This window comes from Bos indicus, chromosome 5 (genome assembly GCF_029378745.1).
Source record: "Bos indicus isolate NIAB-ARS_2022 breed Sahiwal x Tharparkar chromosome 5, NIAB-ARS_B.indTharparkar_mat_pri_1.0, whole genome shotgun sequence".
Taxonomy (NCBI): Eukaryota; Metazoa; Chordata; class Mammalia; order Artiodactyla; family Bovidae; genus Bos; species Bos indicus.
Genome location: NC_091764.1, coordinates 74,673,776 through 74,698,898, shown reverse-complemented (window position 1 = coordinate 74,698,898; position 25,123 = coordinate 74,673,776). Strand labels below are relative to the sequence as shown.

The window sequence follows — 25,123 nt, the reverse complement described above, 5'->3', positions numbered from 1 at the left end:
CATGTGGGTTCAGAGTCCACTGTCCCCTGCTCAGCTCCCACAGTACCTGGGAGAGGGGCCTAAGGCCACCCTTCAGCCACTCTATCCATGCCTCTACCCTCAACACTTGTGATCAGATCCTTCTCGACTTGGCCTTGATGAAAGGTATGGTACAAGTGCCTTTTGTCCCAGTGAGCCACAGGAGGAGGGCTGGCCTTGGCGGTCACCGCCATTAGGTGGACGCCTAAGTTTGCAGGAAGGGCTGAGAGCACACTGCTCTTTTCTCCCCTGGCTCATTTCCACCTGACAACAGATATATTTCTCTCCAAATGGAGGACTTTTACAGGAAGGCTAGTGTCCTGGTATCACACAAGTGTATGTTCCTCGGTTCTTTGTCTCGTCACAACAAAGATTTGGAGCGATGGACGTTAAAGCCCTTGGTGTGTCACGGCTCTTGGGTCTTGGACAAATCATGTTATAGCTCTTAGGCAAATCAGTGTTACAGCTCTATTTTATTTAGAAGATAGCAGGAGAATCTATCCTTGAAGTGTGAGGGCATGCCAACCCAAAGACTCAAAGAGAAGAAAGTGGAGGAGAGCGCAGGGGAGGGGAAGAGAGAGAGAGAGAGAGTGAGAGAGGGAGAGAGAGAGAAAGAGCACACACAAGCAGGAGAGAGAGAGAGAAAGCACTTTGGCTCCTCCTTTTATATGTTTTTTCCTCCCCTGGGCCTGCCCTATGCAAATTGGGCTTAGCCAGGAGTGCTGTTTGTTCTACCTGAAGTCTTCACTCTGGTCCTCGGACCTTCCTTTGTTCTATTTTCGCGGGCTTTTCCCTTCCTTCTCTTTTAGCCACCACCATTTTGGACTCCTTTTCCCAATTCTACCTGGCAACTCAGAAAAGTCTACAAGAGAGAGCCAACCCTTTCCCTTTTTAGTTCCTGAGAAGAGACTCATTGTGGGGAGAGGACTGAGCATGTGCCAGGGTCTGTGCTGGCACCATCCTCACATTTCCTATTTAATTCTCACATCATCTCTAGGAACTGTCAGCTCCACTGTACAGATAAAGAAACTGAGAAGCAAAGATCCCACAGCCTGACAGTCCTGCAGCTGGACTGCTAGTGGACTTTTCTGCTTTGTCCCAAGCAGAAGGGGCTGCAGTTTTCCTGGAACCGTGACCCCTCCTGGAGGCCTGCTTGACCTTCCATCAGGGCTGCTTCATCCCAGGAAATGTCCCTGGGCCATCACGGCCACTTCTTCCCTGCTTTTAGGGGAGGGACATAAGAGTGATGAGTATTATTTATGAGGACCACACACTACTGTTTGGTCTTACAATCACCCATAATAAAAACCATGAATTTAATTTGATTTTGCAGACAAGGAAGAGGGGTTGGGGGGAGTGGAGTCGGGGAAGGGAGAGGCAGGGAATTTCTTCCAGCAACTCAGGGACTTCTATTTGGCAGGAGAATGTCAGCAGTTTATGTCTTGCAAAAGTCCATTTGTCCAAACACCACACACTCACGCTCTGTCCACAGAGTTCAGAGTTCAGGCTGGAACAGACACCCCTGAGCACAGACTCAGAGGGGTCAGGGGGTAAACGTTCAGCTGCCCTGCCCACTAACCTGCACAAGTCCGCCCCTGACCCCACAGGAGCTGCCGGGACTCAAGGATGCCTCCTCCCTGGAGCTTGGGATCCTCTGGGAGTGACCCCTACAGAAGGGGCTGTACAGGGAGGAACAGTGGGAGGCAGGGGTTTTCTTGGATGGAAAATCTGAGCGCAGTTGCCGGGGTCCAGCCCCGGCTGATCCAGGATATTCGAAGGAGAGACGGCGTAGGCGAAGATCAGGAAACAATTGCTTAATTAAACGTTAATTAAGGATATAAAGAGTAATAGAATGAGGAGAGCTCAGTGAGGAAATTCAGTGGAGAAAAGAGGCTGAAATAAGGATAGCTCAGTGAGGAAATTCAGTGTAGAAAAGAGGCTGAATAATTCAGCCAGAAGGTAAGAGAAAGAACGACATGGTGAGACCAAGTTTCCATGAACAAGGCCCGCACTTTATTTTTCAAAGTAGTTTTTATACCTTAAGTTATGCATAGAGGATAATGGGGGAAGGGGTAGAGTCATGCAGCAAGCCAGGCTTTCTTCCTGCAAACTTAGCATATGCAAAAGCTTAGGTGATTTGCATCATCTTCTGGCCCGGAGGCCTGTTAACATTTTAAGAAACTTATTTTTCTCTAAAGGTGATTATTCTAAAGTCAGGCGTCAGCCTCCAAAAAGAATTAGATAAAGTTGCATTCCTACAGAGCAAAGGTGTGGTGGGCTATAACAAGAAAAAGAATTAACTCAAGGGTCCAAGGTTACAAACATTAAAGCTACTACTTACACCAATTATATTAATCAATACACTGCCAGGGACACAGCAGGTAAGGGATATGGAAACTTAGCAGCAAACATTGGCCCAACAAGTGAAAATCCCTTCACCAATACAATTTCTAATCAATCTTTTAACTTCTCAAAAGAATCTATGTTTAGACAGTTTAGAACATCTCATGTCTCTCACAGTTGGGAGGCTCTGAACAATCACATGTGGCTGGAAAAACCTATTCAGGCAGGCTAGAGGATTTCCAAAGGAGTTTGTAGGTTAAACACTGTCACACCCAGGAATTATTAACTGGAGCTGTAAGCTAACTCTTTTTTCAGAGAGAGGTAGTGGGGGACAGCCCCCCGTAAAGTCAGAGGTGTAGGTGAAAGCACAAAGCAGAAAGTAGGCAGACTTTGGTTTTGGGGTAGATTGCTCGAGAATTTCCAGGGAGACTCCTGAGGCTTGATCCCGCCTTTGCGTATGCCAAGCCTCCTTCCTCATGACCTTTGCCAGGGATGGAGCTCGCTCCCCGCACGCAGTCACCCTTCCTGCCTGCTCACTTTAAACCTCAGGCAGAAATCCAGGAAGCAAGGGGCAGGGAAAGCACGTGGACCTCCCTGTGGGACACCTGCCGGCATGAGGGTGCCCAGGCCCCACTTCCTCAGTGCCTTCACCACAGGACAGCTGGGGGTCCTGAGCTGTGGGTGGGCATCCCGGGACTTACCTCCTGGCCAGGTAGCTCCTGCAGCAGGCCTGGAAGCCGATTATGACATCCGTGATCTTCAGGTCCTGCTCCTCCTCAAGGTGGGCCAGTACGCCGGCCCAGAAGAAGACCTTGCTCTCGCTGATGCGGTACAGGTTGCTGTCGAGCTCAAGGGCTTCCATCTAGAGGAGGAGAGCCGGCTGCTAGCCCTCTCCAAGAGGCTACCCCTGCCACCAAGGAACCCTGGAACAAGGCCAAAGTCGAGGGAGGGCCTAGAGCTAGGGTTGGGCCTACTGCTGTAGGCAGCCTCACCTGGTACAGGGAAATGAGACTGGAAGGAAGCAGGGAAGTGGGCAGGTGGGGTTCAGCAGCACAGGGCAGATAACAAGTCAGACTTGTAGGGAAAGAAAATCCTCGGCTCTGAAAGGACCTTACGTGCAAACATCTCTGCCCACATGCATTTCTAACCACGGTGGCAATGGACATGGGGGTTCAGGCGGCATTACTTTAGATAAATAGAGGAATGGAGTTTCTTTAAACAGGCATTTTAAAGTCATGAGTGGCTTCAACATCCTAAGGAGCCAGAGGAGTCAAGCACGCAAGGCCAAGCAGTGCAGGGCCATGTGGAGGATGGTGGGCGAGGACCAGAGCTGGCTTGGGAGCAGCACTGTGTCAGTATAAGTCTCTTGTCACCAGTTGTCATCGACGGGGAGACTGAGTACAGCCTGGCTCATCACATATCCGAGAGTAACCAACTGTGAGACATTCTGTACAAACAGCACAACATGCTGAGAAGGACCAGCTTTAGTCTAAGCTTGGACCTCTGCAGACTCAGGACACTCCTGCTCAGTTAGGGCCAAGCCCCAGGAATAAGCCAACTGGGGAAGGTGCGCCAGCTGGTGTGATGGCAGCTCTGCCACTTACTGGCCATACCTTGCAGATGTTTGGGGTGTCTGGAGGCCTTACTGGTTGTTTCAAGTAGGGATTGCGTTACTGACCTGGGTGGGGAGGAGTCAGGGTTGCTGCTAAACATCCTACAATGCACAGGACAGTCCTGGACAGTAACGACTGATCCGGCCTCCACCCCTCAGGAAGGGCAACGTGGAGGCTGAGAGGCCCTGTCGCAGAGTACTGACAGTGCAGTGCTAGGCTTCCCAAGACTATTTAATTCATGTTCTCTGACACAGTGCTGGTCACCTCCATTTTCCATGTGAGGCAACCAAGACTCAGAGAGGTGAATTCTCTGGCCCCAAATAACACAGAGATAGAGCCCCAATACCAACTCCAGGGCCAGCACCTTTAGCACAAATCTCACTTCCTTACCTGGAAAATGCACCTAATAATAATACACAGCCAGAGCACCTCACAGGACCGCTGCAAGCGTCTAACAAAATGGAACATGTGATGATGAGTAAGTACCTCCCACCTGCCCCCACCTCAGGGTTCAAGGTCCTAGAATCTTCTCTGTCTCCCAAGAAGGTCCAGCCGCACCTTCCTTTGTGTGCGCTCCTCACTTTGCCAGTGAAGTGGATGATGCAGAAATCGGCTTTGTCCTTCAGCTGCTTGGGCTTCTGGAACTTGGGGTGGGTGTCCTGCTCCTGCACCACGTTCTCCTCGAAGCTCTTTCCCGTGGCTTTGGGGAACCAGCACTCCTCATCCAGCAGGGCAAGAATGCCAGGGGGCCTGCATTGAGGGGGACACAGTACCCCACAGATGAGCTTGACCTGCAAACCTACCCATTGTCACCAGAAACTCCAGATTTTGACCAGAATGTGGGCAATTCTTCCCTCACCATGGGAGAAAAAAGAAGCATTACTGAAAGCACTCAATTTAAGAGTTCTAGTTTAAAAAGGAACTTCTGGTATCCAGGCTACAGCCGACACAACTGAACCCAATGATCCACGACAGTGGTTCTCCAATGAGTGCACTGGAAATCATCTGGTGGGGTTGACTGGCTGTGAGGACCCCTGACCTATGTCCAGAGGCTGCCCTCAGTTGGTGCTCCAGGCGCTGGAGTTCCTCTCAGACCCCCTGCCACAAGCTCTATGGCTGCACAACTATGCGGTAAGTGGTGACATTAGAACAAAATCTGGAGGAAGTGCCCCCAGAGCCCCAGAACCTTCTGTGCATGGAGTTTACAAGAGACCGACTCAGACAATGTGGGGACTGGCTGACAGGCCACATGGGTTCTTAAAAAGGCTCATCATAGAAGTGAATCATTCCATGTTAGGATTGTGGACAGTTCCAGCCCCACCCTCACCCTTATCCCACCTCAGGTAATGTTACCAAAAGGTATGTATGGGAGGGTCCCTCTGCTCGCCACTCAAAAGCCAGTAAACAGGCAAGTTGGTGGAAAGGAAAGTTTGCTTTATTTCAGATGCTGGCAACTTCAGGGGAGGGTGGTGGACATCTGTCCTGACTCCCCACATCCCCCGGACAAGCAGCGGGTGAGAGCATTTATAGACAGAGTGGAGGAGGTGGTGGGGTTACATGCAGAAACAGCACAGTCATCTCTAACAGTCATCTTCAATTGGTCATCAGTGGTCTGGCTTGCATCATCTTGGTTGTTTTAGGTACAGTTAACCTTCAGTTCCAAGGTGCACTTGTTCCCGTTTCTTTGTGGTCAATTCTCGGAATTGTGGCAGCTCAAGTCCTGGGTATGGCCTGGTCATCATGTAGTTAACTTCTCCACCTGGTGTTTTAGTATCTGTAAGACAGCTCACAGGATAAGGCTTAGAATATTATCTATAGCCCTTCAGAAAGAACTAAGGGTCCTTGAAAATCCTTAATGACTACATTATCTATCTCCTTATTTTGTTTTCCTTTGTTTCAGCATTTCTCACTTCTCTGATGAAATTTATTCTTTGATTAAGTTTTCCACAGGCAAAAGGTAGCAGAGGATATATTGTGGCGTGGGGGTACGGGGAGTGGGGGGCAAGGACCATAGGGTCCTGTGCCACTTAAGTAACACTTCAAAATGCACCAACTCTTCCTAGGCCATCTAATTAACTAACATTCAGTTCAGTTCAATTCAGCTCAGTCGCTCAGTCGTGTCCGACTTTGTGACCCCATGGACTGCAGCACGCCAGGCTCCCCTGTCCATCACCAGCTCCTGGAGTCCACCCAAACTCATGTCCATTGAGTCAGTGATGCCATCCAAACATCTCATCCTATGTCATCCTCTTGTCCTCCTGCCCTCAATCTTTTCCAGCATCAGGGTCTTTTCAAATGAGTCAGCTCTTCGCATCAGGTGGCCAAAGTATAGAGTTCCAGCTTCAGCATCAGTCCTTCCAATGAACACCCAGGACTTACCTCCTTGAGGATGGACTGGTTGGATCTCCTTGCAGTCCTACGGACTCTCAAGAGTCTTCTCCAACACCACAGTTCAAAAGCATCAATTCTTCTGTGCTCAGCTTTCTTTACAGTCCAACTCTCACATCCATACACGACCACTGGAAAAACCATAGCCTTGACCAGACGGACCTTTGTTGGCAAAGTAACGTCTCTGCTTTTGAATATGCTTTCTAGGTTGGCCATAACTTTCCTTCATTGCCTTTCTTTGGAATTGGAATGAAAACTGACCTTTTCCAGTCCTGTGGCCACTGCTGAGTTTTCCAAATTTGCTGGCATATTGAGTGCAGCACCATCTTTTATGATTTGAAATAGCTCAACTGGAATTCTATCACCTCCACTAGCTTTCTTGGTAGTGATGCTTCCTAAGGCCCACCTGACTTCACATTCCAGGATGTCTGGCTCTAGGTGAGTGATCACACCATCTTGATTATCTGGGTTGTACTTTTTGGTACAGTTTTTCTGTGTATTCTTGCCACCTCTTCTTAATATCTTCTGCTTCTGTTAGGTCCATACCATTTCTGTCCTTTATTGAGCTCATCTTTGCATGAAATGTCCCCTTGGTATCTCTAATTTTCTTGAAGAGATCTCTAGTCTTTCCCATTTTATTATTTTCCTCTATTCCTTTGCATGGATCACTGAGGAAGGCTTTCTTATCTCTCCTTGCTATTCTTTGGAACTCTATGTTCAAATAGGTATATCTTTCCTTTTTCCTTTGCTTTGTGCTTCTCTTCTTTTCACAGCTATTTGTAAGGCCTCCTCAGACAGTCGTTGTGCTCTTTTGCATTTCTTTTTCTTGGGGATAGTCTTGATCCCTGCCTCCTGTACAATGTCACAAACCTCAGTCCATAGTTCATCAGGCACTCTATCAGATATAGTCCCTTGATTTATTTCTCACTTCCACTGTATAATCATAAGGGATTTGATTTAGGTCATACTTGAATGGTCTAGTGGTTTTCCCTACTTTCTTCAATTTAAGTCTGAATTAGGCAATAAGGAGTTCGTGGTCAGAGGCACAGTCAGCTCCCGGTCTTGTTTTTGCCGAGTGTATAGAGCTTCCCCACCTTTTGCTGCAAGGAATACAATCAATCTGATTTCGGTGTTGGCCATCTGGTGATGTCCATGTGTAGAATCTTCTCTTGTGTTGTTGAAAGAGGGTGTTTGCTGTGACCGGTGCGTTCTCTTGGCAGAACTCTGTTAGCCTTTGCCCTGCTTCATTCTGTACTCCAAGGCCAAATTTGACTGCTACTCCAGGTGTTTCTTGACTTCTTATTTTTGCATTCCAGTCCCCTATCATGAAAAGGGCATCTTTTTGGGGTGTTAGTTCTAAAAGGTCTTGGAACACAAAGTGATGTTGCTGTCAGGGTTTTCTGACCTGTAGCAAAGGAAGTCTGGCTTGGTTCTTATCTCTAGGGAATGAACTTTGATCCCATCTCTTCACAACAAGTTTTTTAAATTAGCATTAATTGAGCACCTACTCTGTGTCAGCCATCATGTGAAGCACTTTGCATGCATGATCTCAGTTTTCTCCACAATAAAATTGAACAGATGAAGAAACTAAGGCCAAAAGTAGTTCAGTAACTTGTCCAAGGTCACGTAATCTACCCCTTCCAAATGGGTTTCAACTTTTCTCAACCTGAGGCTGTTCACTACCAGCAAATGACATGGAGGAAACATTCCTGATGGGATCTTGAGAAGGAATAACCTCGATCCCAACCTTAGGATCCTGCCTGGAGGAGGTGTGTCTGCCAGGAGAAAGCTAGCCTGGGGAGATCTTCCCAAGAGGATCTGGATAAAATTTCTGGCACAATGTGTGGTTTGCCTGGACAATTTGGCCTCAGCCACAAAACTCTCCCAGGCATTGTCTTCAGTGAGCAGGAACTGCAGTTCTTCCCTGTTTACTCTCTCTGCGAAATGATCACTGACGACGTCAGTAAAGTTTTTGCTCTCTACACAGAAAAAAAGGAAAAAAGATTGCAAGAAATTATGGTGGGACATAAACAGTATTGAGTTTAAAGTAGCTCAGCAATAAAGAATCTGCCTGCAATTCAGGAGACACATGAGACGCGGGTTCCATCCCTGGGTAAGGAGTACCCCTGGAGGAGGAACTGGCAGCCCACTGCAGTGTTCTTGACTGGAGAATCCCATGGAGAGAGGAGCCTGGCAGGCTACAGTCCACGAGGTTGCAAAGTTTGGACACGACTGAGTGACTGAGCAAACAAGAACTCACATAAAGTGGCTCAAGTTCACCTTCCTGAGCAAAAGTCATCTGGGGTACTGTTAATGGATTCACCTGGGCTTACAGGTAGACCGTTCCCCTGCCCCTAATTCATAAGTTGAAATCCTGAGGCATCCTTCCCCCTGCAATGACTGTATTAGGAGATAGGGCCTTTAAGGCAGTAATTAGGTAAAAAGAGACCATAAGCGCAGAGACCTAATCCAATAAGATTGGTGCCCTTATTAGAAGAGACATCAGATTTCTTTCTCTCTCTCTCTACCCCCTCAGCAGGAAGGCTTCTAAATTTTTCCCTTTTTCCTGCATCACTTAGGGAGAAAGGAAACTAGAACTTGCCTGGAGGGAATCCACAGAATTAACTCTGTATTGATTGATGTGGAGGGTGGGGGGGCGGTGGGTGGGGGAAACAATGGAGCTTCTGGGTGTCTGCAGGGGTGCTTGAGATCTATGGGACCAGTATCTGCCTGAGGCAGTCACACCTGGTAAGCAGGTGTTTATATATGGGAGCACTGGGCAAAAGCCCTAACACAGCATGGGAGAGGGGCGATGCTGGAGAAAGAGGTTTCCACCTGAAACTAACACATTCCAGGCAGAGGGGACAGCAGCACACTGGGCAGGACCTACTGTGTGGCAGGCACTGGCCCAGGACATGGACACACATGATATTTCACCCCCATGAACACATAGGGAAACGTTATTTCCATTTTACAGGTGAAGTCAGTTAAGGAGCTCCAGGTCACATAGGTGGGATGCGGCAAAGGCCAGGGGTTTAGTTCAGGGTCCGCTGACCCTCGCAGAGCAGCTGGGTGGACAGCAGAGCAAGAGCTGGAGGAAGCAGCCTCTGTGGTGATGCCCCAGGGCCTGTGAGCAGGAGGAGGCTGAGACCAAGGGAGAGGTCAGGAGAAGTTCTGGGATGCTGGGAGGCCACCTCCCCTGCCCCTCCTGGCCTTGGGGACTCCCCCTGCTGTCCCCCTCCCTGTCCTGCCTGCACTTCTGAGTCAGTTGCTAATGACAGTGGGAGAGGAAGTGAGCACCTTAACTGATGCTCTCTTGAGAGAACCAACCCTATTTCCTTTTAGGTTCCCCAGAAAAGAGTCATCATGGGCAGAGGAAAGAGGGTTGGCCCTCTCTTGTAGATTTTCCTGAGTTACTAAGACTCTGGACTTCCTATAAAGTCCTCCAAAACAGACCTATTGTCAAGTGGAAATAAGTTGAGGTAGAAAAGAGCAGTGTGCTCTCAGCCCTTCCTGTGAACTCTGCATCCATCCAAATGGCCTTGATCACCCAGCCTGGGCCGCTGGGACCAAAGTCACTGGTGTCATTGTTGCCTTCACGGACAAGACTACAGGGACCTAGACATCACCAACTCAATGGACATGAGTTTGAGCAAGCTCCAGGAGTTGGTGCTGGACAGGGAAGCCTGGCGTGCTGCAATCCATGGGACTGCAAAGAGTGGGACACACGACTGAGTGACTGAACTGAACTCAACTGAGACTATAAAGGTTGTAGGTAACATGCTCAGAATGGCTAAGTGGTGGTCTTAGGGCCCTCTCCCAGGTACCATGGGAACAGAGCAGGGGACTTCCTGGGGATTTCTTGGGCAAAGTGTTGCCAGGATTGGGCTTTGAAAGATTAGCATAACTTTGCCATGTGGTAGGAGCAGGTGTTTCTGGAAGAAGGATCTGAGGGAGGAAGCACCTGGAACCCACATGAGTGTGCTCCTCAGCAGCAGGAGTATGACCAGTATGCAGTGAGCAGCTGGTATCTTCTCGGACTGTGCCAAGTGCTGGCTTGTGAGGTTGGAAGGATTGGGTGGAGGGGCTAGGAAGAAGGCCATGGAGTAGACGGAGCACTATTGTCAAGGGCCCTCACAGTCTATTGGTGGCGGATCCTCCTTCACAGAGCCCAAGGCACAATGTACTCAGCCATGAAGGACTCCACAGGACAGGACTGGGTTTGTTCATCTAAGGGAGTCAACAGGGAAGATGGGATTAGCTCAGGGTGGGGCCCGGTGGGCAGGTTGTGGGTTTATCTGAGCAACCCAGATGTAAGGGCGTTCACTTTCCCTTTTGCTTCTCCAGGTATATCTGGGCCCAGAGAGTGTGTGTGGTTTATTGCACAGCTGGTGGCTGCATCTGCAGAGCTGAGAACAACTGGATCTTGTTCACACTCGGCCAGAGGAAGACTCCTGGGTGAGCAGGGGAGTAGGACCCCGCCCATCTCCCCATCCTCAGGACAACTGCCTGAGAAAAGGATGATTGTCACTAGTTGACAGAAGGAAACAGAAGCTCAGAGAGTTGAGGTCATGGCCAGAGGGGCAAGTTAAGCAGGGGCAGAGCCTGGATGTGGGGGCAGGTGTGTCTGAGGGCTTCCTCCCACCCCTGAGGCCCCTAAATGGTGTAGAGGGAGGGCGACACTTGCTCAGGTGGGCTCAGCTCAGGAAGTGGACTCCTGAGATGTGAGCGGTGACCCCAGAAGGAAGGTGGGTGTTGGGGTGCTCAGCCCTTTGGGAAATCTGGAGGAAGCAGATGGGGTAGAGGACAGGAGAATCAAAGCCTCTATTCCTATGGTCTGGCCACCTTGAGGCTGACCCCAGAGTGCTGTGCTGAGGTTGATGGGGGAAAGGGTTCCTTTTGAGATACAAGGATTCCAGGTTCATCAGCAGGCATCTCTGAGTGCCTGCTCAGTGCCAGGTCCTAGAGGGAAACTGAGGCCTGAGAGGGGAGGGGCAGGAGACCAAGTGGGGAAATGCAGGGCATTGCCTTCCTGTGTTCTCTGGGCCCTCAGCTCAGGGCTGCCCATGATGGTTGATCATGTGTGGGAAAGATGGTCCAGATGGAGGAAGTGAGAAGGGCTTACTATGCAATGTCTGCATTATGATCCTGGTTTTGCAATATTAAGATACAAAGTCAAACTGTAGACATGTTAGTGTAACAGGAGGGGTGTAGGGTTAGATCTATGTGTTTAGACAGGCAGAGAGAAACTTAGGAACTTTGGGGTTATTAAAATCATATTCCTGGGACTTCCTTGGTGGTCCAGTGGTTAAGACTACCAGCTTCCACTGAAGGGGTTGTGGGTTCAGTCCCTGGTTGGGGAATTAAGATCCCACATAGTGGGCAGTGCAGCTAAAAAAAGAAAAACAGAGTTTACAATTTGATCAGTTAAAATAAAATCACATTCCCTACTTACATACCAGTGTCAGAAGGCCTGGACTTGGCCTCTACCCTGCCCATGGAGAGCTATGTGACCCTGGACAAGCCACCTCCCCAGGGAGTGTTTGTTCAGTTCTCTTACCCATTTTTAAAAGCTGGTTTCAGTCTGCTCATATGGGTTTGTAGCTCCTCTGTGTGTTGGGGACATTCACCTTTATCCTCTCTAAGTATTGCAGACATTGTCTCCAGATCTCTTGCATTTTGATTTGGTTTATGGTGTCCTTAGCAATTTCTAATTTTTAAGAGATCCAATGGTTTCTGGGATTTGTGTCTTGGTGAGACAGTTTTCCTCAAGTTAGCAGTATTTTTCCAGTATGTTTTGCATAATGTTTTTGTTTCTTCCAGTACGTTTGTAGGTTTTTTTTCATTCTGGTTTACCTTTAGGTCCCTTTAGGTTTCACTAATTGATTAGAGCTTTTTGTTTCTTCTTCTTCCTCCTTTTCTTCTGCCTTCTACCTTCTCCCTCTTTCCTTTTTTCTCCTCCTCCTCTCCTGCTCTCCCAGACTCCCTACCTTCCTTCCTGCATGTCTGCTGCTTTATCTCCTTAAAGCAGGATTTACTTAACAGGTACCTACTGCAATCAAAAAGGAATACACTGCTTTTTTCTGCCTTTAAAGGAGCCTCCAGTGCAGTAAGGCATTATTCAGATTTTAGCAGGAGCCCATGTCTTTCCACAATTCTCTCTTCCTCTTTCTCTTGGTGTAAAAATATCATGGCTGGAGTAAGGAAACATGAGGAAGTACAGGTGTGTCCTGCCACCTGAAAGTACAGTACAGCTTTCCTACAAAAGCTTTCCTAAACCAAGATGGCCTAGTGTGAAGAAGATATAGGTCTCACTTCACAGTTTACTGGCAGAGGGTGATCTTTTGGAAAGCAAGGGACGTCCATAAATGGAAACACTCAGAAATCTGACTGCTCTGTCAGAAAGAGCTTCTATCAAGACAGATAAGGAAAACAAATGGAATTACCCAACTGCAGGTAAAAGAGGTGTGGTGCTGTGTCTTCAAGAAGTTGGTGGTTTCATGTCCCACTAATGGGTTCCACATCTTGTATTTTAGCCATGCTGTGTCTGGGTGGGGGGAGGGAGCCCTGGAGGCCCTGGAGCAGGAGGAGCAACAGAGAAGAGACAGGGCACCTGCCCAGTGCTGGGAGCTGCAGAAACTCCACACAAACAGACCCGCAACCAGGAAAGTGCAAGGTTCCAGAGGGGCCTGGAGAGGAACCGGGGGAGACAGCAGGGGGAGGAGGCTTTGGAGTGGGAACTCTAATTACAGGTAACATTTCACCTGGTGAGGCAGGTGGGGAAAGGCCTTGCAGGGGGAGGGGCACCCTGAGAGAAGGCCTGGAGGCTGGGGGGGTGGGGATCAGAAACCAGGGAGCTGGGAGTCCTCCAGGTCCCTCGACCAGGCCCGTGGAGTCAGGAGGGTGAGGAAGACAAGAGTAGGAGCTTCAGGCGGGCCTGGCGATGGGCTAAGGACTCTGCACTTGATCCTGCCCTAACCCCTCCTTCCCTGCCCAAGGTGGATAACTTGCAGCCACATGGAGCGAGATGTTTGGTGAGAACCTCTGCCCACATGGAGGGGAAGCCTCTGCATCTGGCCATATAGTTAGGTGGGGAGTCTTTTCAGGGTTCTCCTTGCTCCCACTGATAGGATTTTCGGGCAGTGACCAATGAGAGGCTAACAGAGGAGGATGCCCTGGATACTAATCCAGCAGTGGAAGCACTGTCCAGCATCCACACCCAGCTGAGGCCCCAGACAAGGGTCAAGACCAGGACAAGAATGGCAGGGAAGGATGGAAGGATGAGGTGGACGGTCCAAATGCATTTTCAAGTGTTTGGCATCATCCAGGATCAGCCCTTCCTGCCCAAGCTCTCCTCCTCTCTCTGCCTTGGCTCTTGGTCCTTGTGTTTCCCAATTTCAATTGGCTGCCCTGGCTCCTGGGGTCCTACAGCTTCGAGGCAGAGAAGGAGGCAGGGGACCAGCCAGCTCTCCTCTCCCATGTGCCTGGAGACGGGCCTGTCTGTGTAAATTCTCTCCCATCCACACAGTCAGTGCCCACAGCCTCCATCACCAGGCATACTCCCTGGTAATCAAGCTGATGGTTACTATTCTTGAGGGGAACCCTGGGCATTGCAGAGGGAAGGTGATAGAAAGATTCTAGGATCAGGGCTCAGGTTAGGGGGTTTGGGGGAAACTCTAAGGAAGTTGGGCCACTCTAGACTGGATGCTGTAGAGAATGGCAGGGGCAGTTTTACCAATGATTGTCTCAGTAACTCTATCTACTGAGAGGGGAGACCAGAGCAAGGATAAAGGTGCAATTGGTAAATAAAAAGCAGTCATGATTTTCAGCCAAGGCAGGGAGTGTGAAGACTTTGGGTTCCTGTCACCACCACCCCTGCTTTTTAATTCTTATTATTGTTAGCAGCAAAGTGAAAATAAGCCGGGTATGGAATCTTGAGCCCAGAAAGTGGGTGGGATCCAGTTCTCCATGAAGAAGGTTTCTGACCTTGGGCAAATCACAGAACATCTATGCTTCAGCTTCCTTAGCTGTAAATGGGGATACAGTGGTACACACCTCCTGGTTATCAGAACAATATGGATTATAATTTATAAAGTCTTAGAGTAACTACCAGTGCAGAGCAAAATCAGAAATACAAGCCACTCTCAGGAGTAGCTGTTACTGTAACTATAAGGACCTTTACTATCATTTCAGTCAGGTCTCAGCAAGAATACTTAAATAAGTATTCTTTTGCCTTCTTAAAATACTGCCTTAGTATAATTAACACGCTTATTTTCTCATCTCCCAACACAAGATAGTCACAACCGGAACCAAAAGAAGTTCTCTATATAAAGATCTGCTATTTAAAAAAATAACAGCGAACTGGCAAGACAAAGGATGGACACCATCGCATATGAGATGTGTGAATGGAAATTTGTACAGTTTCTTTGCATAACAAAGTAGCTTAAGTGTGAAAAAATGTTAGGTGTTGATACCCTTGGATCCAGTCATTCTACTTCTAGAAATGGCTTAATGAAAGAATCTTAAATGGAGGCAAAGTCTTATGCAAGAAGAGTGTTCTTTGCACTATTACTTACATAAAGAATTAAAAACAGCCTGAAGTCCAACAATCAGGAGTGGACAGCAAAGATGACACCATTCGGGTCCTCAGCTGACCAAGGCAGGGCTGCAGGAATTGGAGTGGGGCTGGTGGGAGTCTAGAAAAAAGGTTTGTGGGATAAAGGCTATTGCAGAAGCGAGGAAGATGTGGGCTGTGGGAGCTACAGCAGCGGGAATGTTATCAAGGCAGAGACTCAAGCACAGGGTGCATGACATCATTTGCAATAAAGAGAGTCATTTTCCAATTAACATGCATCCACAAAGAGACATTTTTGTACATTAAAGCAAGTAGAGCATAGTCATCACACCTGGAATTTGGATCAGAAAGACTTGGGTTCAAGGCTGGGCTCCAGCAGAAATGTGAAAACTTGGACTGACCTAAGTTTACGTGAGTTTCAGGAGCCTGCACGTCATAGACAGTGGATCAATATCACCTATAACCAATTATTAACACAAGCATTCCCAACCTCATGTAATTTCCAGAGGATTCCCTTCCTATCTGTTCTTCTGTCTCTGGTTTTATTGTTCCTATAACTTCGCAGATGGCTGTCTCCTGTCTGATTATACTCTCTTGTACCCCAACAGGAGAGCAGAACTCTGACTGGGGAGGACGAGTAACTTTCCTTAACAAGTGATCTGCAGAGCCCAGGGGACAGAGAACCATGCTGAGTTAAATCCATGGTGGCACTGATGGCTGTCCCAGGGGAAACCACCCAGGACCTCACCCCTCGCTGCCCCCTCAGGCACTGCTCACCCGCGATCAAGCCCACAATCTGTTTTCTCTTCCCCAAGGGTGAAACGACACCTCCTTCCAGCCTGACACAGACGGGTTAGCTGAAGGGAGATTTCTGAGACCCTGCTGATGCCACCATGAGCTCAGAAGATCCCAGGGACTGCTCAGGTAGTCAGCCACCTCGTCTCTGGCAGATTCCTACTTGTGACCCAGAATTGAGGGTGGTGTCTCCAGGCCAAAATAACCTGCCGAGCAACCAAGAACCAAGAAAGGCGTGTATTAGCATCCCTCAGAGAGGCAATGGGGAGTCCTCTAACACTTGGCGGTCTGTCCCCACAGCCTCTTTCCTGGTCCTCTCCTCAGGGAGCCACAGATAAGATGCTAACTTCCTCCCCCTGCCTCCTGACCCCCAGCTAATGACTCAGAAATGCGGCAGGGCAGCCCATGGAGGGGTGTGGGCACAGCAGAGAAGGCAGGACAGGGAGAGGAGGTCCCCTGGAGCATCTCCTGCCCTCTCCCTTGGTCTAAGCCTCCTTCTGCTCCCAGAACCTGGGGTGTCAACACAGAGGCTCTTTCTTCCATCTCTTGCCCTGCTGCCCACCCAGCTGCTCCGTGAGGGTCAGTGGACTCTAATCTGAACCCCAATCTGGCCTTTGCTGGCTCCCACACCTTCTGAGATCTGGAGCACCTTACCTGACCTAACCTGTAAAATGAGAATATTTCCCTATGTTGTGATGAGGACTGAATATAATGTGTGTCTGTGGCCTGGGCCGGGGCCTGCCACATAGTAGGTCCTGCCTAGTGCTGTGCTGTCCCCTCTACCTGGAATGTGTTATTCCAAGTAGAAACCTCTCCCCTTCTCTAGAATCCCCTCTCTCCTGTGCTGTGCTAGGGCACCTGCCCAGTGCTCCCATATATAAACACCTGATTACCAGGTGGCTGCCTCAGGCCGGTACTAGTTCTCTTGTTCTCAAACACCCATGCAGACAACCAGGTGCTCAGTTATTTCCTCCACCCACACCACCCTAATCAGTCACCACACAGATCTAGTGCTGTGGGTTCACTCCATGTGAGCCCTGTTTGTTTCTCCCTTAGTGAGGCATGAGAAAAAGAAAACCTAAGAGCACTTAATTTCAGGGAAGAGAGAGAGAGAGGAAGAGATCTGACATCTCTTCATTTAATATGGACACTGATATTACTGAATTAAGGCCGCACACTTAAGGCCTCATTTCACCTAATTACTGCCTTAAAGCCCCCTATCTTCTAATACAGTCATTGCAGAGTGGGTGGGTCTGGGCGTTAACTTATGAATTGGGGCTGGTGCACACAGTCAACAGCATGCCAGATGAACGCTGCTCAGAAAGGTGAACTTTAGCCACTTATCAGACCAGATCAGATCAGTCCCTCAGTCGTGTCCAACTCTTTGCGACCCCATGAATCGCAGCACGCCAGGCCTCCCTGTCCATCACCAACTCCTGGAGTTCACTCAGACTCACATCCATTGAGTCAGTGATGCCATCCAGCCATCTCATCCTCTGTCATCCCCTTCTCCTCTTGCCCTCAATCCCTCCCAGCATCAGAGTCTTTTCCAATGCGTCAACTCTTCCCATGAGGTGGCCAAAGTACTGGAGTTTCAGCTTTAGCATCATTTCTTCCAAAGAAATCCCAGGGCTGATCTCCTTCAGAATGGACTGGTTGGATCTCCTTGCAGTCCAAGGGACTCTCAAGAGTCTTCTCCAACACCACAGTTTAAAAGCATCAATTCTTCGGCGCTCAGCCTTCTTCACAGTCCAACTCTCACATCCATACATGACCACAGGAAAAACCATAGCCTTGACTAGACGATACTTTGTGGGCAAAGTAATGTCTCTGCTTTTAAATATGCTATCTAGGTTGGTCATAACTTTCCTTCCAAGAACTAAGTGTCTTTTAATTTCATGGCTGCAGTCACCATCTGCAGTGATTTTGGAGCCCAGAAAAATAAAGTCTGACACTGTTTCCACTGTTTCCCCATCTATTTCCCATGAAGTGCATCACACCATAGTTTATTCTAATCTTCAATTTTTATTTTTCTGTCTAGAGAGCCAAAGCTTTTTTGAGGATGTCCTTGAGTATTTCCAGGGGAGTGTGAGATGGGAACAACTGCAATTCCTGCTCACTGAAGACAAACCCTGGGAGAATTTTGTGACCGAGGCTGACTTGTCCAGGTAACCATGCAGGTACCCCAGGAATGTCACCTACATGCCCCCAGGAAGATTATCCCAGGCTAGTTTCCTCCAGGCAGATCCTATGGTTGAGGGCGAGGATGTTTCTCCTCAAGATCCTATGTGGAATGTTTCCTCTGTGTTATTTGTTAGCATTAAATGACATTGGGTTGAGAGGAGACGAAACCTGCAAGGAAGGGCAGGTTATATGACCTTGGACAAGTTACTTAACTACTCTCTGCTTCATCCTCTGTTCAGTTTTATTGTGAGGACACTGAGATCATGCACACAAGTGCTTTTCATGATTGCTGACACAGAGTAGGTGCTCAGTCAATGTTAATTTTAAAATAAGCTTGTTGGGAAGACTCAGGGACCTTCTTCCTGGAGATGATAAACAAGAAGGACATCCTTTAGGTCAAGTCAGAAAATTCTGACCCGAACATCATTTTGTGTTCCTGGGGATTCCGATCAGAACTCTTTCATTCCCCATTTTAGGAATTATACAAACACTGCAGGTTCCTGCTGGCCAATAAGGCAGAGAGGCTGGAGGGGAACTGGTTGGACCTGGTGGGATCCTGAATCTAGCCCTGCCCAACTCTGGGCCTGTGGGTTTAAGACTTTGAGTCTCAGATTTGTTATGTGTTATGTCTCCAGTGGGAATACCAATTTAAACTGATGGACTGTAGTGATGGCCTCAGAGTGAACTGCAGAGTCAGAGGTGGGGAACCAAGTGCAATCATCTCATCGAAAGGCCCAGGGAGGCCTGGATCAGGGTCAGACCTAAGGGTCAGGGTGGAGCAGAGGGTCCAGGTTGGAGGACTAGTAGGCAGGCTTGGGCAGCAGGCCAGGATTAGAGTGAGGAAAGTGGGCCCTGAGGACACAGAACTGAACGGCCTGTGACTCTAACAGAGGTCCTGGGAGTGGGAGAGAGGATATTTCTTCCCTTCCTGATGGGATCCCCTCAAGATGGGCTAGAGGGCCCTGGGTGACCATGTCCTCCACACCCTGCTTGGGACCTGGCTTCTCCCTCCATCTGGGACCCTCTTCTAGTCTACGTGGAGCCGCCCTAACAGTGGGAAGGCCATGTGGCTCAGAGAGCCCTCCAGGGTCATAGTAAGTGGCTGCGATTGTGTGTCATTTGAGCGATTCTGAGGAGCCTCACGCATCCCCACCAAAGATGAAAACACTTCCTCCACCAGCTGTGCAAGTGCCAGTCTCTTCAGACTTAGCCATTCAGATGGGCATTTCCTCAAGTCTCCTGAATCTTTAGAGGTTTCATAATGTTTCACACTGCCTTGGGGTGCAGGCACATGAAGCTGTCACAAATTAACATGTGACCCCTGAGAGGTCAGCGGTGCTGGGTCCTGGGTCAGGAGTCAGTGAGGTGGGCTGGAGGGGCCACGGGGAACAGAGCTCACAGCAAATCTCCTGCTTCCCAGTCAATATGTGCAGTGGACAGACCCAGTGTCTTTCTGCTGAGAAGGCCAAGGGTATCAGGCTTGGGTGAGAGCAGATGCCAGGCAAAATGATCGTTAAGGGTTCTAGCTGAGTTTTGATTAAAAAATAAATAAATAAAATTCTAGATGCACAGTTAGCCAATCTGAAAAGTGTGAGGGCACAGTCCCAGGACTGTCCTTAATTTCCCATCAAGGGCAAATTTGGGGGATCCCACAACCACCCTCAGATTCTAGAACTCCATAGAAGGATGCACAGACTCATTAAAGCTTCAGGATCCCAGTTATGGTTTATTACAGGGAAGGATGCAGTTTCCCATCAGCCACAGGGCAGAGTCTGGGCAGGTTTCACACATGAAGCATACATTGTCCCCAGGATGCATTACTGTCCTGGATCCAGTGTGGCAGGACACATGGAGCACTGCCCGCCAGGGTGCTCACCCTATTTAACAACAAATTACCCTGACCTGTCATCTCCAGCCCCTCCCAGAGCTCAGACTATTGCCCTAGAGCCCAGCTCCTCCAGAGGTCAGAACTGATACCACGTGACCCAGAGGCCCGCCACATGTCAACTTGTCAGACTCTCCAGTGGCCAAAGTCCCAGGCAGATGAGGACATTCTTATGAGCCAGAATATTCTTGGGGCCTAGGGACCACATCCTAGCAGCCACGAGCAAAGAACAAGTAAACTCCTCACTATACACTAAGGTCCTTGAATGAAGGGTTTTCTGCTCTAATCCCAATTCTCTTTGTTTATCAGTGAAGTTCCCATTTTACACACAGTCTGGAAGTGATGGTATTGGTCTGCTTTGAGGTGTCTTTATCAAATATCTCTCTTAAGTTATAGGTATCTGAAGATGGCCTTTGCTTATTTATTCCATGTTTGAATAAGTACATGGAGCACTAACAATATACAAATGAGTGTTTAAGGTTGGAAAAAATTTTACATTAGTAAAATTCTTGTGATTTACAATAAAATCTCTGCGGTTTATGCAGGATAGAGTTTGTTGAGCCTGTTTCTTAGACAAGCAAAGTGTCTTTCTAAGGCCTTAATGTTCATTGTTACAGGGAAGAGGCAGATGTACTCTATGAATGTCTGATCAAGCTGCAAACAGACTTGGCCGGGGAGGACCAAGACAGGCTCCAAAAATACCAGCAGGAAAAGGAGAGGTTTTTGAAGGAGTTTCCTCAGGTAAAAGAAGAGCTGAAGGAGAGCATAAGAAAGCTCCATGAGCTTGCAGACAATGTTGACAAGGTGCACAGCGACTGCACCATCTCCAATGTGGTAGCTTCCTCCACCGGCATTGCGTCTGGCACCCTGAGCATCCTTGGGCTGGTTCTGGCACCCTTTACAGCAGGCCTCAGTCTGGGACTCTCAGCCGCTGGAATAGGGCTGGGAGCAGCAGCTGCTGTAACAGGTTTGTCCACCATGGTGGTGGAAAATGTACACATGTCATCAGCAGAATCCCAGGCCAGTCTCCTTGACATAGCCAAAATAATTTCCTATGTATATGATCTCTACCAAGTTAAAGTCTTTGGGAGCCATATTCGTGCCATCAGGGTGGCCAGAGGCAACCCTCAGTTAGTAGCCACTGCTCAGCGCTACATAACCACTGGGCGAATCTCTCTCCGAAGTGCCCGGCAGGTGAGAAGACATTTCAGAGGCACTGCTCTGGCAATGACTAGAGCAGCCCGTGTCAGGAGAGGAGTCCTGTCAGGTTTATTCATGGGGCTGGACGTGTACTCCCTGGTGAAAGACGCACAGGACGTGCAGGAGGGGGCAAAGACAGCATTGGCTGAGAACATGAGGCAGAAAGCCCGGGAGCTGGAGAAGAAGTTGGAGGAGCTCACCTGGATCTATGAGAGTCTGCAGTAGGGCCCGACTGGGCCACCCCTAGAGCAGTGCAGGGACCAGGGACATGTGCAGGGTCAAGGGGAGAAAGCACTTATTTTGGACTGAAGAAGACACTGAGGGCAGAATAAGGGAGAGACAGGGAGACTAGCAATGAGAAGCCAGGAATAGGGGAGCTTTGAAAATGGGAGAAAGCCAAAGTAATCCAGCACAAGTAGCAGAGCTCCTCTATCGCCCTCCCCAGGGTCTGATATTCCAGCAAGTAGGGTTTCCCCTGGTGAGGGTCTCTAACCCTACTTCTCCAGCATCAACTCACCTTTGAGCTCAGTGGGTAGTGAGTTGCTTGTTCCCATGTTTTATTAAAGTATAGTGGATTTACAATATTGTATTAGCTTCAGGTGTGTAGCAAAGTGTTTCAATTATATGTGTATCTGTGTTCATATTTATCCCTTTTAAATTTTTTGTAAGTTCTTCAGTTCAGTTCAGTCGCTCAGTCATGTCTGACTCTTTGAGACTGCAGGAACCACAGCATGCCAGGCCTCTCTGTCCATCACCAACTTCCAGAATTTACTCAAACTCATATCCATTGAGTCGGTGATGCCGTCCAACCAACTCATCCTCTGTCGTCCCCTTCTCCTCCTGCCTTCAATCTTTCCCAGCATCTGGGTCTTTTCAAATGAGTCAGCTCTTCACATCAGGTGGCCAAGGTATTGGAGTTTCACTTTCAGCATCAGTCCTTCCAATGAATATTCAGGACTGATCTCCTTTAGGATGGATTGCTTGGATCTCCTTGCAGTCCTACAGACTCTCAAGAGTCTTCTACAACACCACAGTTCAAAAGCATCAATTTTTCAATGCCCAGCCTTTCTTATGGTCCAACTGTCACATTCGTACATGACCACTGGAAAAACCAGAGTCTTGACTAGACGGACCTTTGTGGACAAAGTAATGTCTCTGCTTTTTAATATGCTGTCTAGGTTGGTCACAACTTTCCTTCCAAGGAGCTAGGGTCTTTAATTTCATGACTACAATCACCATCTGCAGTGATTTTGGAGCCCAGAAAAATAAAGTCAACCGCAGTTTCCACTGTGTTCCCATCTATTTGCCATGAAGTGATGGGACCGGATGCCATGATCTTAGTTTTCTGAATGTTGAGCTTTAAGCCAACTTTTTCACTCTCCTTTTTCACTTTCATCAAGAGGCTCTTTAGTTCTTCTTCACTTTCTGCCATAAGGTTGGTGTCATCTGCATATATGAGGTTATGGATATTTTCCCAGCAATCTTGATTCCAGCTTATGCTTCTTCCAGCCCAGGGTTTCTCATGATGTACTCTGCATAGAAGTTAAATAAGCAGGGTAACAATATACAGCCTTTGTATATTTGTATATCCCAAAAAGTACTGCTTTCCGGATTTGGAACCAGTCTGTTGTTTCATGTCCAGTTCTAACTGTTTCTTCCTGACCTGCATACAGATTTCTCAGGAGGCACGTCAGGTGTTCTGGTATTCCCATCTCTTGAAGAATTTTCCACAGTTTGTTATGATCCACACAGTCAAAATCTTTGGCATAGTCAATAAAGCAGAAGTAGATGTTTTTCTGGAACTCTCTTGTTTTTTCAATGATCCAACAGATGTTGGCAATTTGATCTCTGGTTCCTCTGCCTTTTCTAAATCCAGCTTGAACATCTGGAAGTTCATGGTTCATGTACTGTTGAAGCCTGGTTTGGAGAATTTTGAGCATTACTTTGCTAGCAGGAGAGATGACTGCAATTGTGTGGTAGTTTGAATGTTCTTTGGTATTGCCTTTCTTTGAGATTGGAATGAAAACAACTTTTTCCAGTCCAGTATGAAAAGGCAAAATATAGGACACTGAAAGTTGAACTCCCCTGGTTGGTAGGTGCCCAATATGCTACTGGAGATCAGTGGAGAAATAACTCCAGAAAGAATGAAAAGGTGGAGCCAAAGCAACAACAACACTCAGTTGTCAATGTGACTGTTGATGCAAATAAAGTCCGATGCTGTAAAGAGCAATATTGCATAGGAACCTGGAATGTTAGGTTTATGAATCAAGGCAAATTGTAAGTGGTCAAACAGGAGATGGCAAGAGTCAATATCGACATTTTATGAATCAGTGAACTAAAATGGACTGGAATGGGTGAATTTAACTCAAATGACCATTATATCTACTACTGTGGGCAAGAATCCTTTAGAATAAATGGAGTAGTCATCATAGTCAACAAGAGTCTGAAATGCAGTACTTGGATACAATCTCAAAAACAGTAGAATGATCTCTCTTCATTTCCAAGGCAAACCATTCACTATCACAGTATCCAAGTCTATGTCCTGACCAGTAATGCTGAAGAAGCTGAAGGTGGTCGGTTCTATGAAGACCTACAAGACCTTCTAGAACTAACACCTAAAAAAGATGTCCTTTTCATTATAGGGGACTGGAATGCAAAAGTAGGAAGTCAAGAAATACCTGGAATAACATGCAAATTTGTCCTTGGAGTACAGAATGAAGCAGGGTGAAGGCTAACAAAGTTTTGCCAAGAGAACACACTGGTTTTAGCAAACACCCTCTTCCAACAACACAAGAGAAGACTTTACACATGGACATCACCAGCTGGTCAATACAGAAATCAGATTGATTATATTCTTTGCAGCCAAAGGAGAAGTTCTGTACAGTCAGCAAAAACAAGACTGTGAGCTGACTATGGCTCAGATCATGAACTCCTTATTGCCAAATTCAGACTTAAATTTGAAGAAAGTAGGGAAAACCACTAGACCATTCAAGTATGACCTAAATCAACCCCCTAACGATTATACAGTGGAAGTGAAAAATAGGTTTAAGGGTCTAGATCTGATAGACTGCCTGATGAACTATGGACAGAGGTTTGTGACATTGTACAGGAGATAGGGATCAAGACCATCCCCAAGGAAAAGAAATGCAAAAAGGGAAAATGGTTGTCTGAGGAGGCCTTACAAATAGCTGTGAAAAGAAGAGAAGCAAAAGGCAAAGGAGAAAAGGAAAGATATTTGAACTCTACATTTGAATGCAGAGTTCCAAAGAATAGCAAGGAGAGATAAAGAAGCCTTCCTCTGTGATCAGTGTACTTGTTAATCAATATAAAAATTAAAATATACTTGTAGAATTTGGGATCTGAAGCACTAAAGGGAGGAGGAGAATTAATATCTCAGTTTACAAAGCTAAGAATCAAGAAATGGTGGGTCCAGTCGAAAGCATAAGAAATGGAGATGTAAATAAGGTGCTTACAAGTACAAAGCTTCCTAATAGGGGATATCAAATTAGTGAAATAATGATATAAACAGACGATGGGGCAAGGTATAAGAAATAGTAAAAAATAAATGAAATCCTTATTTTTCCCAGTCAGAAGTAATTAAATAATATCAAATTTTTAAGTCGAGAAAAAGACAAATGCAATCCTAAATATTGATTAGCTATTGTGGTTGATGACTCCCCACTTTGCACCAGGCACCTTCCCAATTGCATGGTATGCATTCACTTCCTTTTAGTTCTCACAATGATCCTGTAAGAAAATAAACTGAAGCTCAGAGAGGTGAAGCAATTTACTCGAAGCACACAGCTCGTGCTAGAGCCAGACTCCAAGTCCAGGTTCCTGTCTCCTGAGCACACATTCTCACACCATTCCACCTCCCAATGTAGTAATATCATTTAAAGACATTGATTAACTATCTAAGCTTTTCCTTGGGAAGGAAAGAGCAGAACCCTCTGTACAAATTGATCTGTTTTAACCATATGCACTTAGGACTGGATTGTTTTAACTCTAAGACAGCAGCAGTCACTTTATAGCAGTCAGTAACCCACAAAATGGGGTGTTTTCTAGTGCCACCACCCTCAAGATGACGGAAGCGGTTGAATTTAATGCCAACAAGAAATAAGT

At 47.5% G+C, this 25,123-nt stretch overlaps 1 protein-coding gene across 12 annotated transcripts in view; it reads right to left on the bottom strand.

The window, feature by feature from the left end:
• Positions 1-25,123, bottom strand: part of LOC109559512 (apolipoprotein L3-like) — a 78,688-nt gene that overhangs the window by 21,357 nt on the left and 32,208 nt on the right. For all 12 annotated transcript variants that reach the window (XM_070789758.1, XM_070789746.1, XM_070789757.1 and 9 more), the window contains 2 exons: positions 4,478-4,724; positions 3,063-3,223 (listed from right to left, as the gene is read on the bottom strand). In XM_070789758.1, the coding sequence (XP_070645859.1) occupies positions 3,063-3,223; positions 4,478-4,724 (408 nt within the window). The remainder of the gene's footprint in view (positions 1-3,062; positions 3,224-4,477; positions 4,725-25,123) is intronic.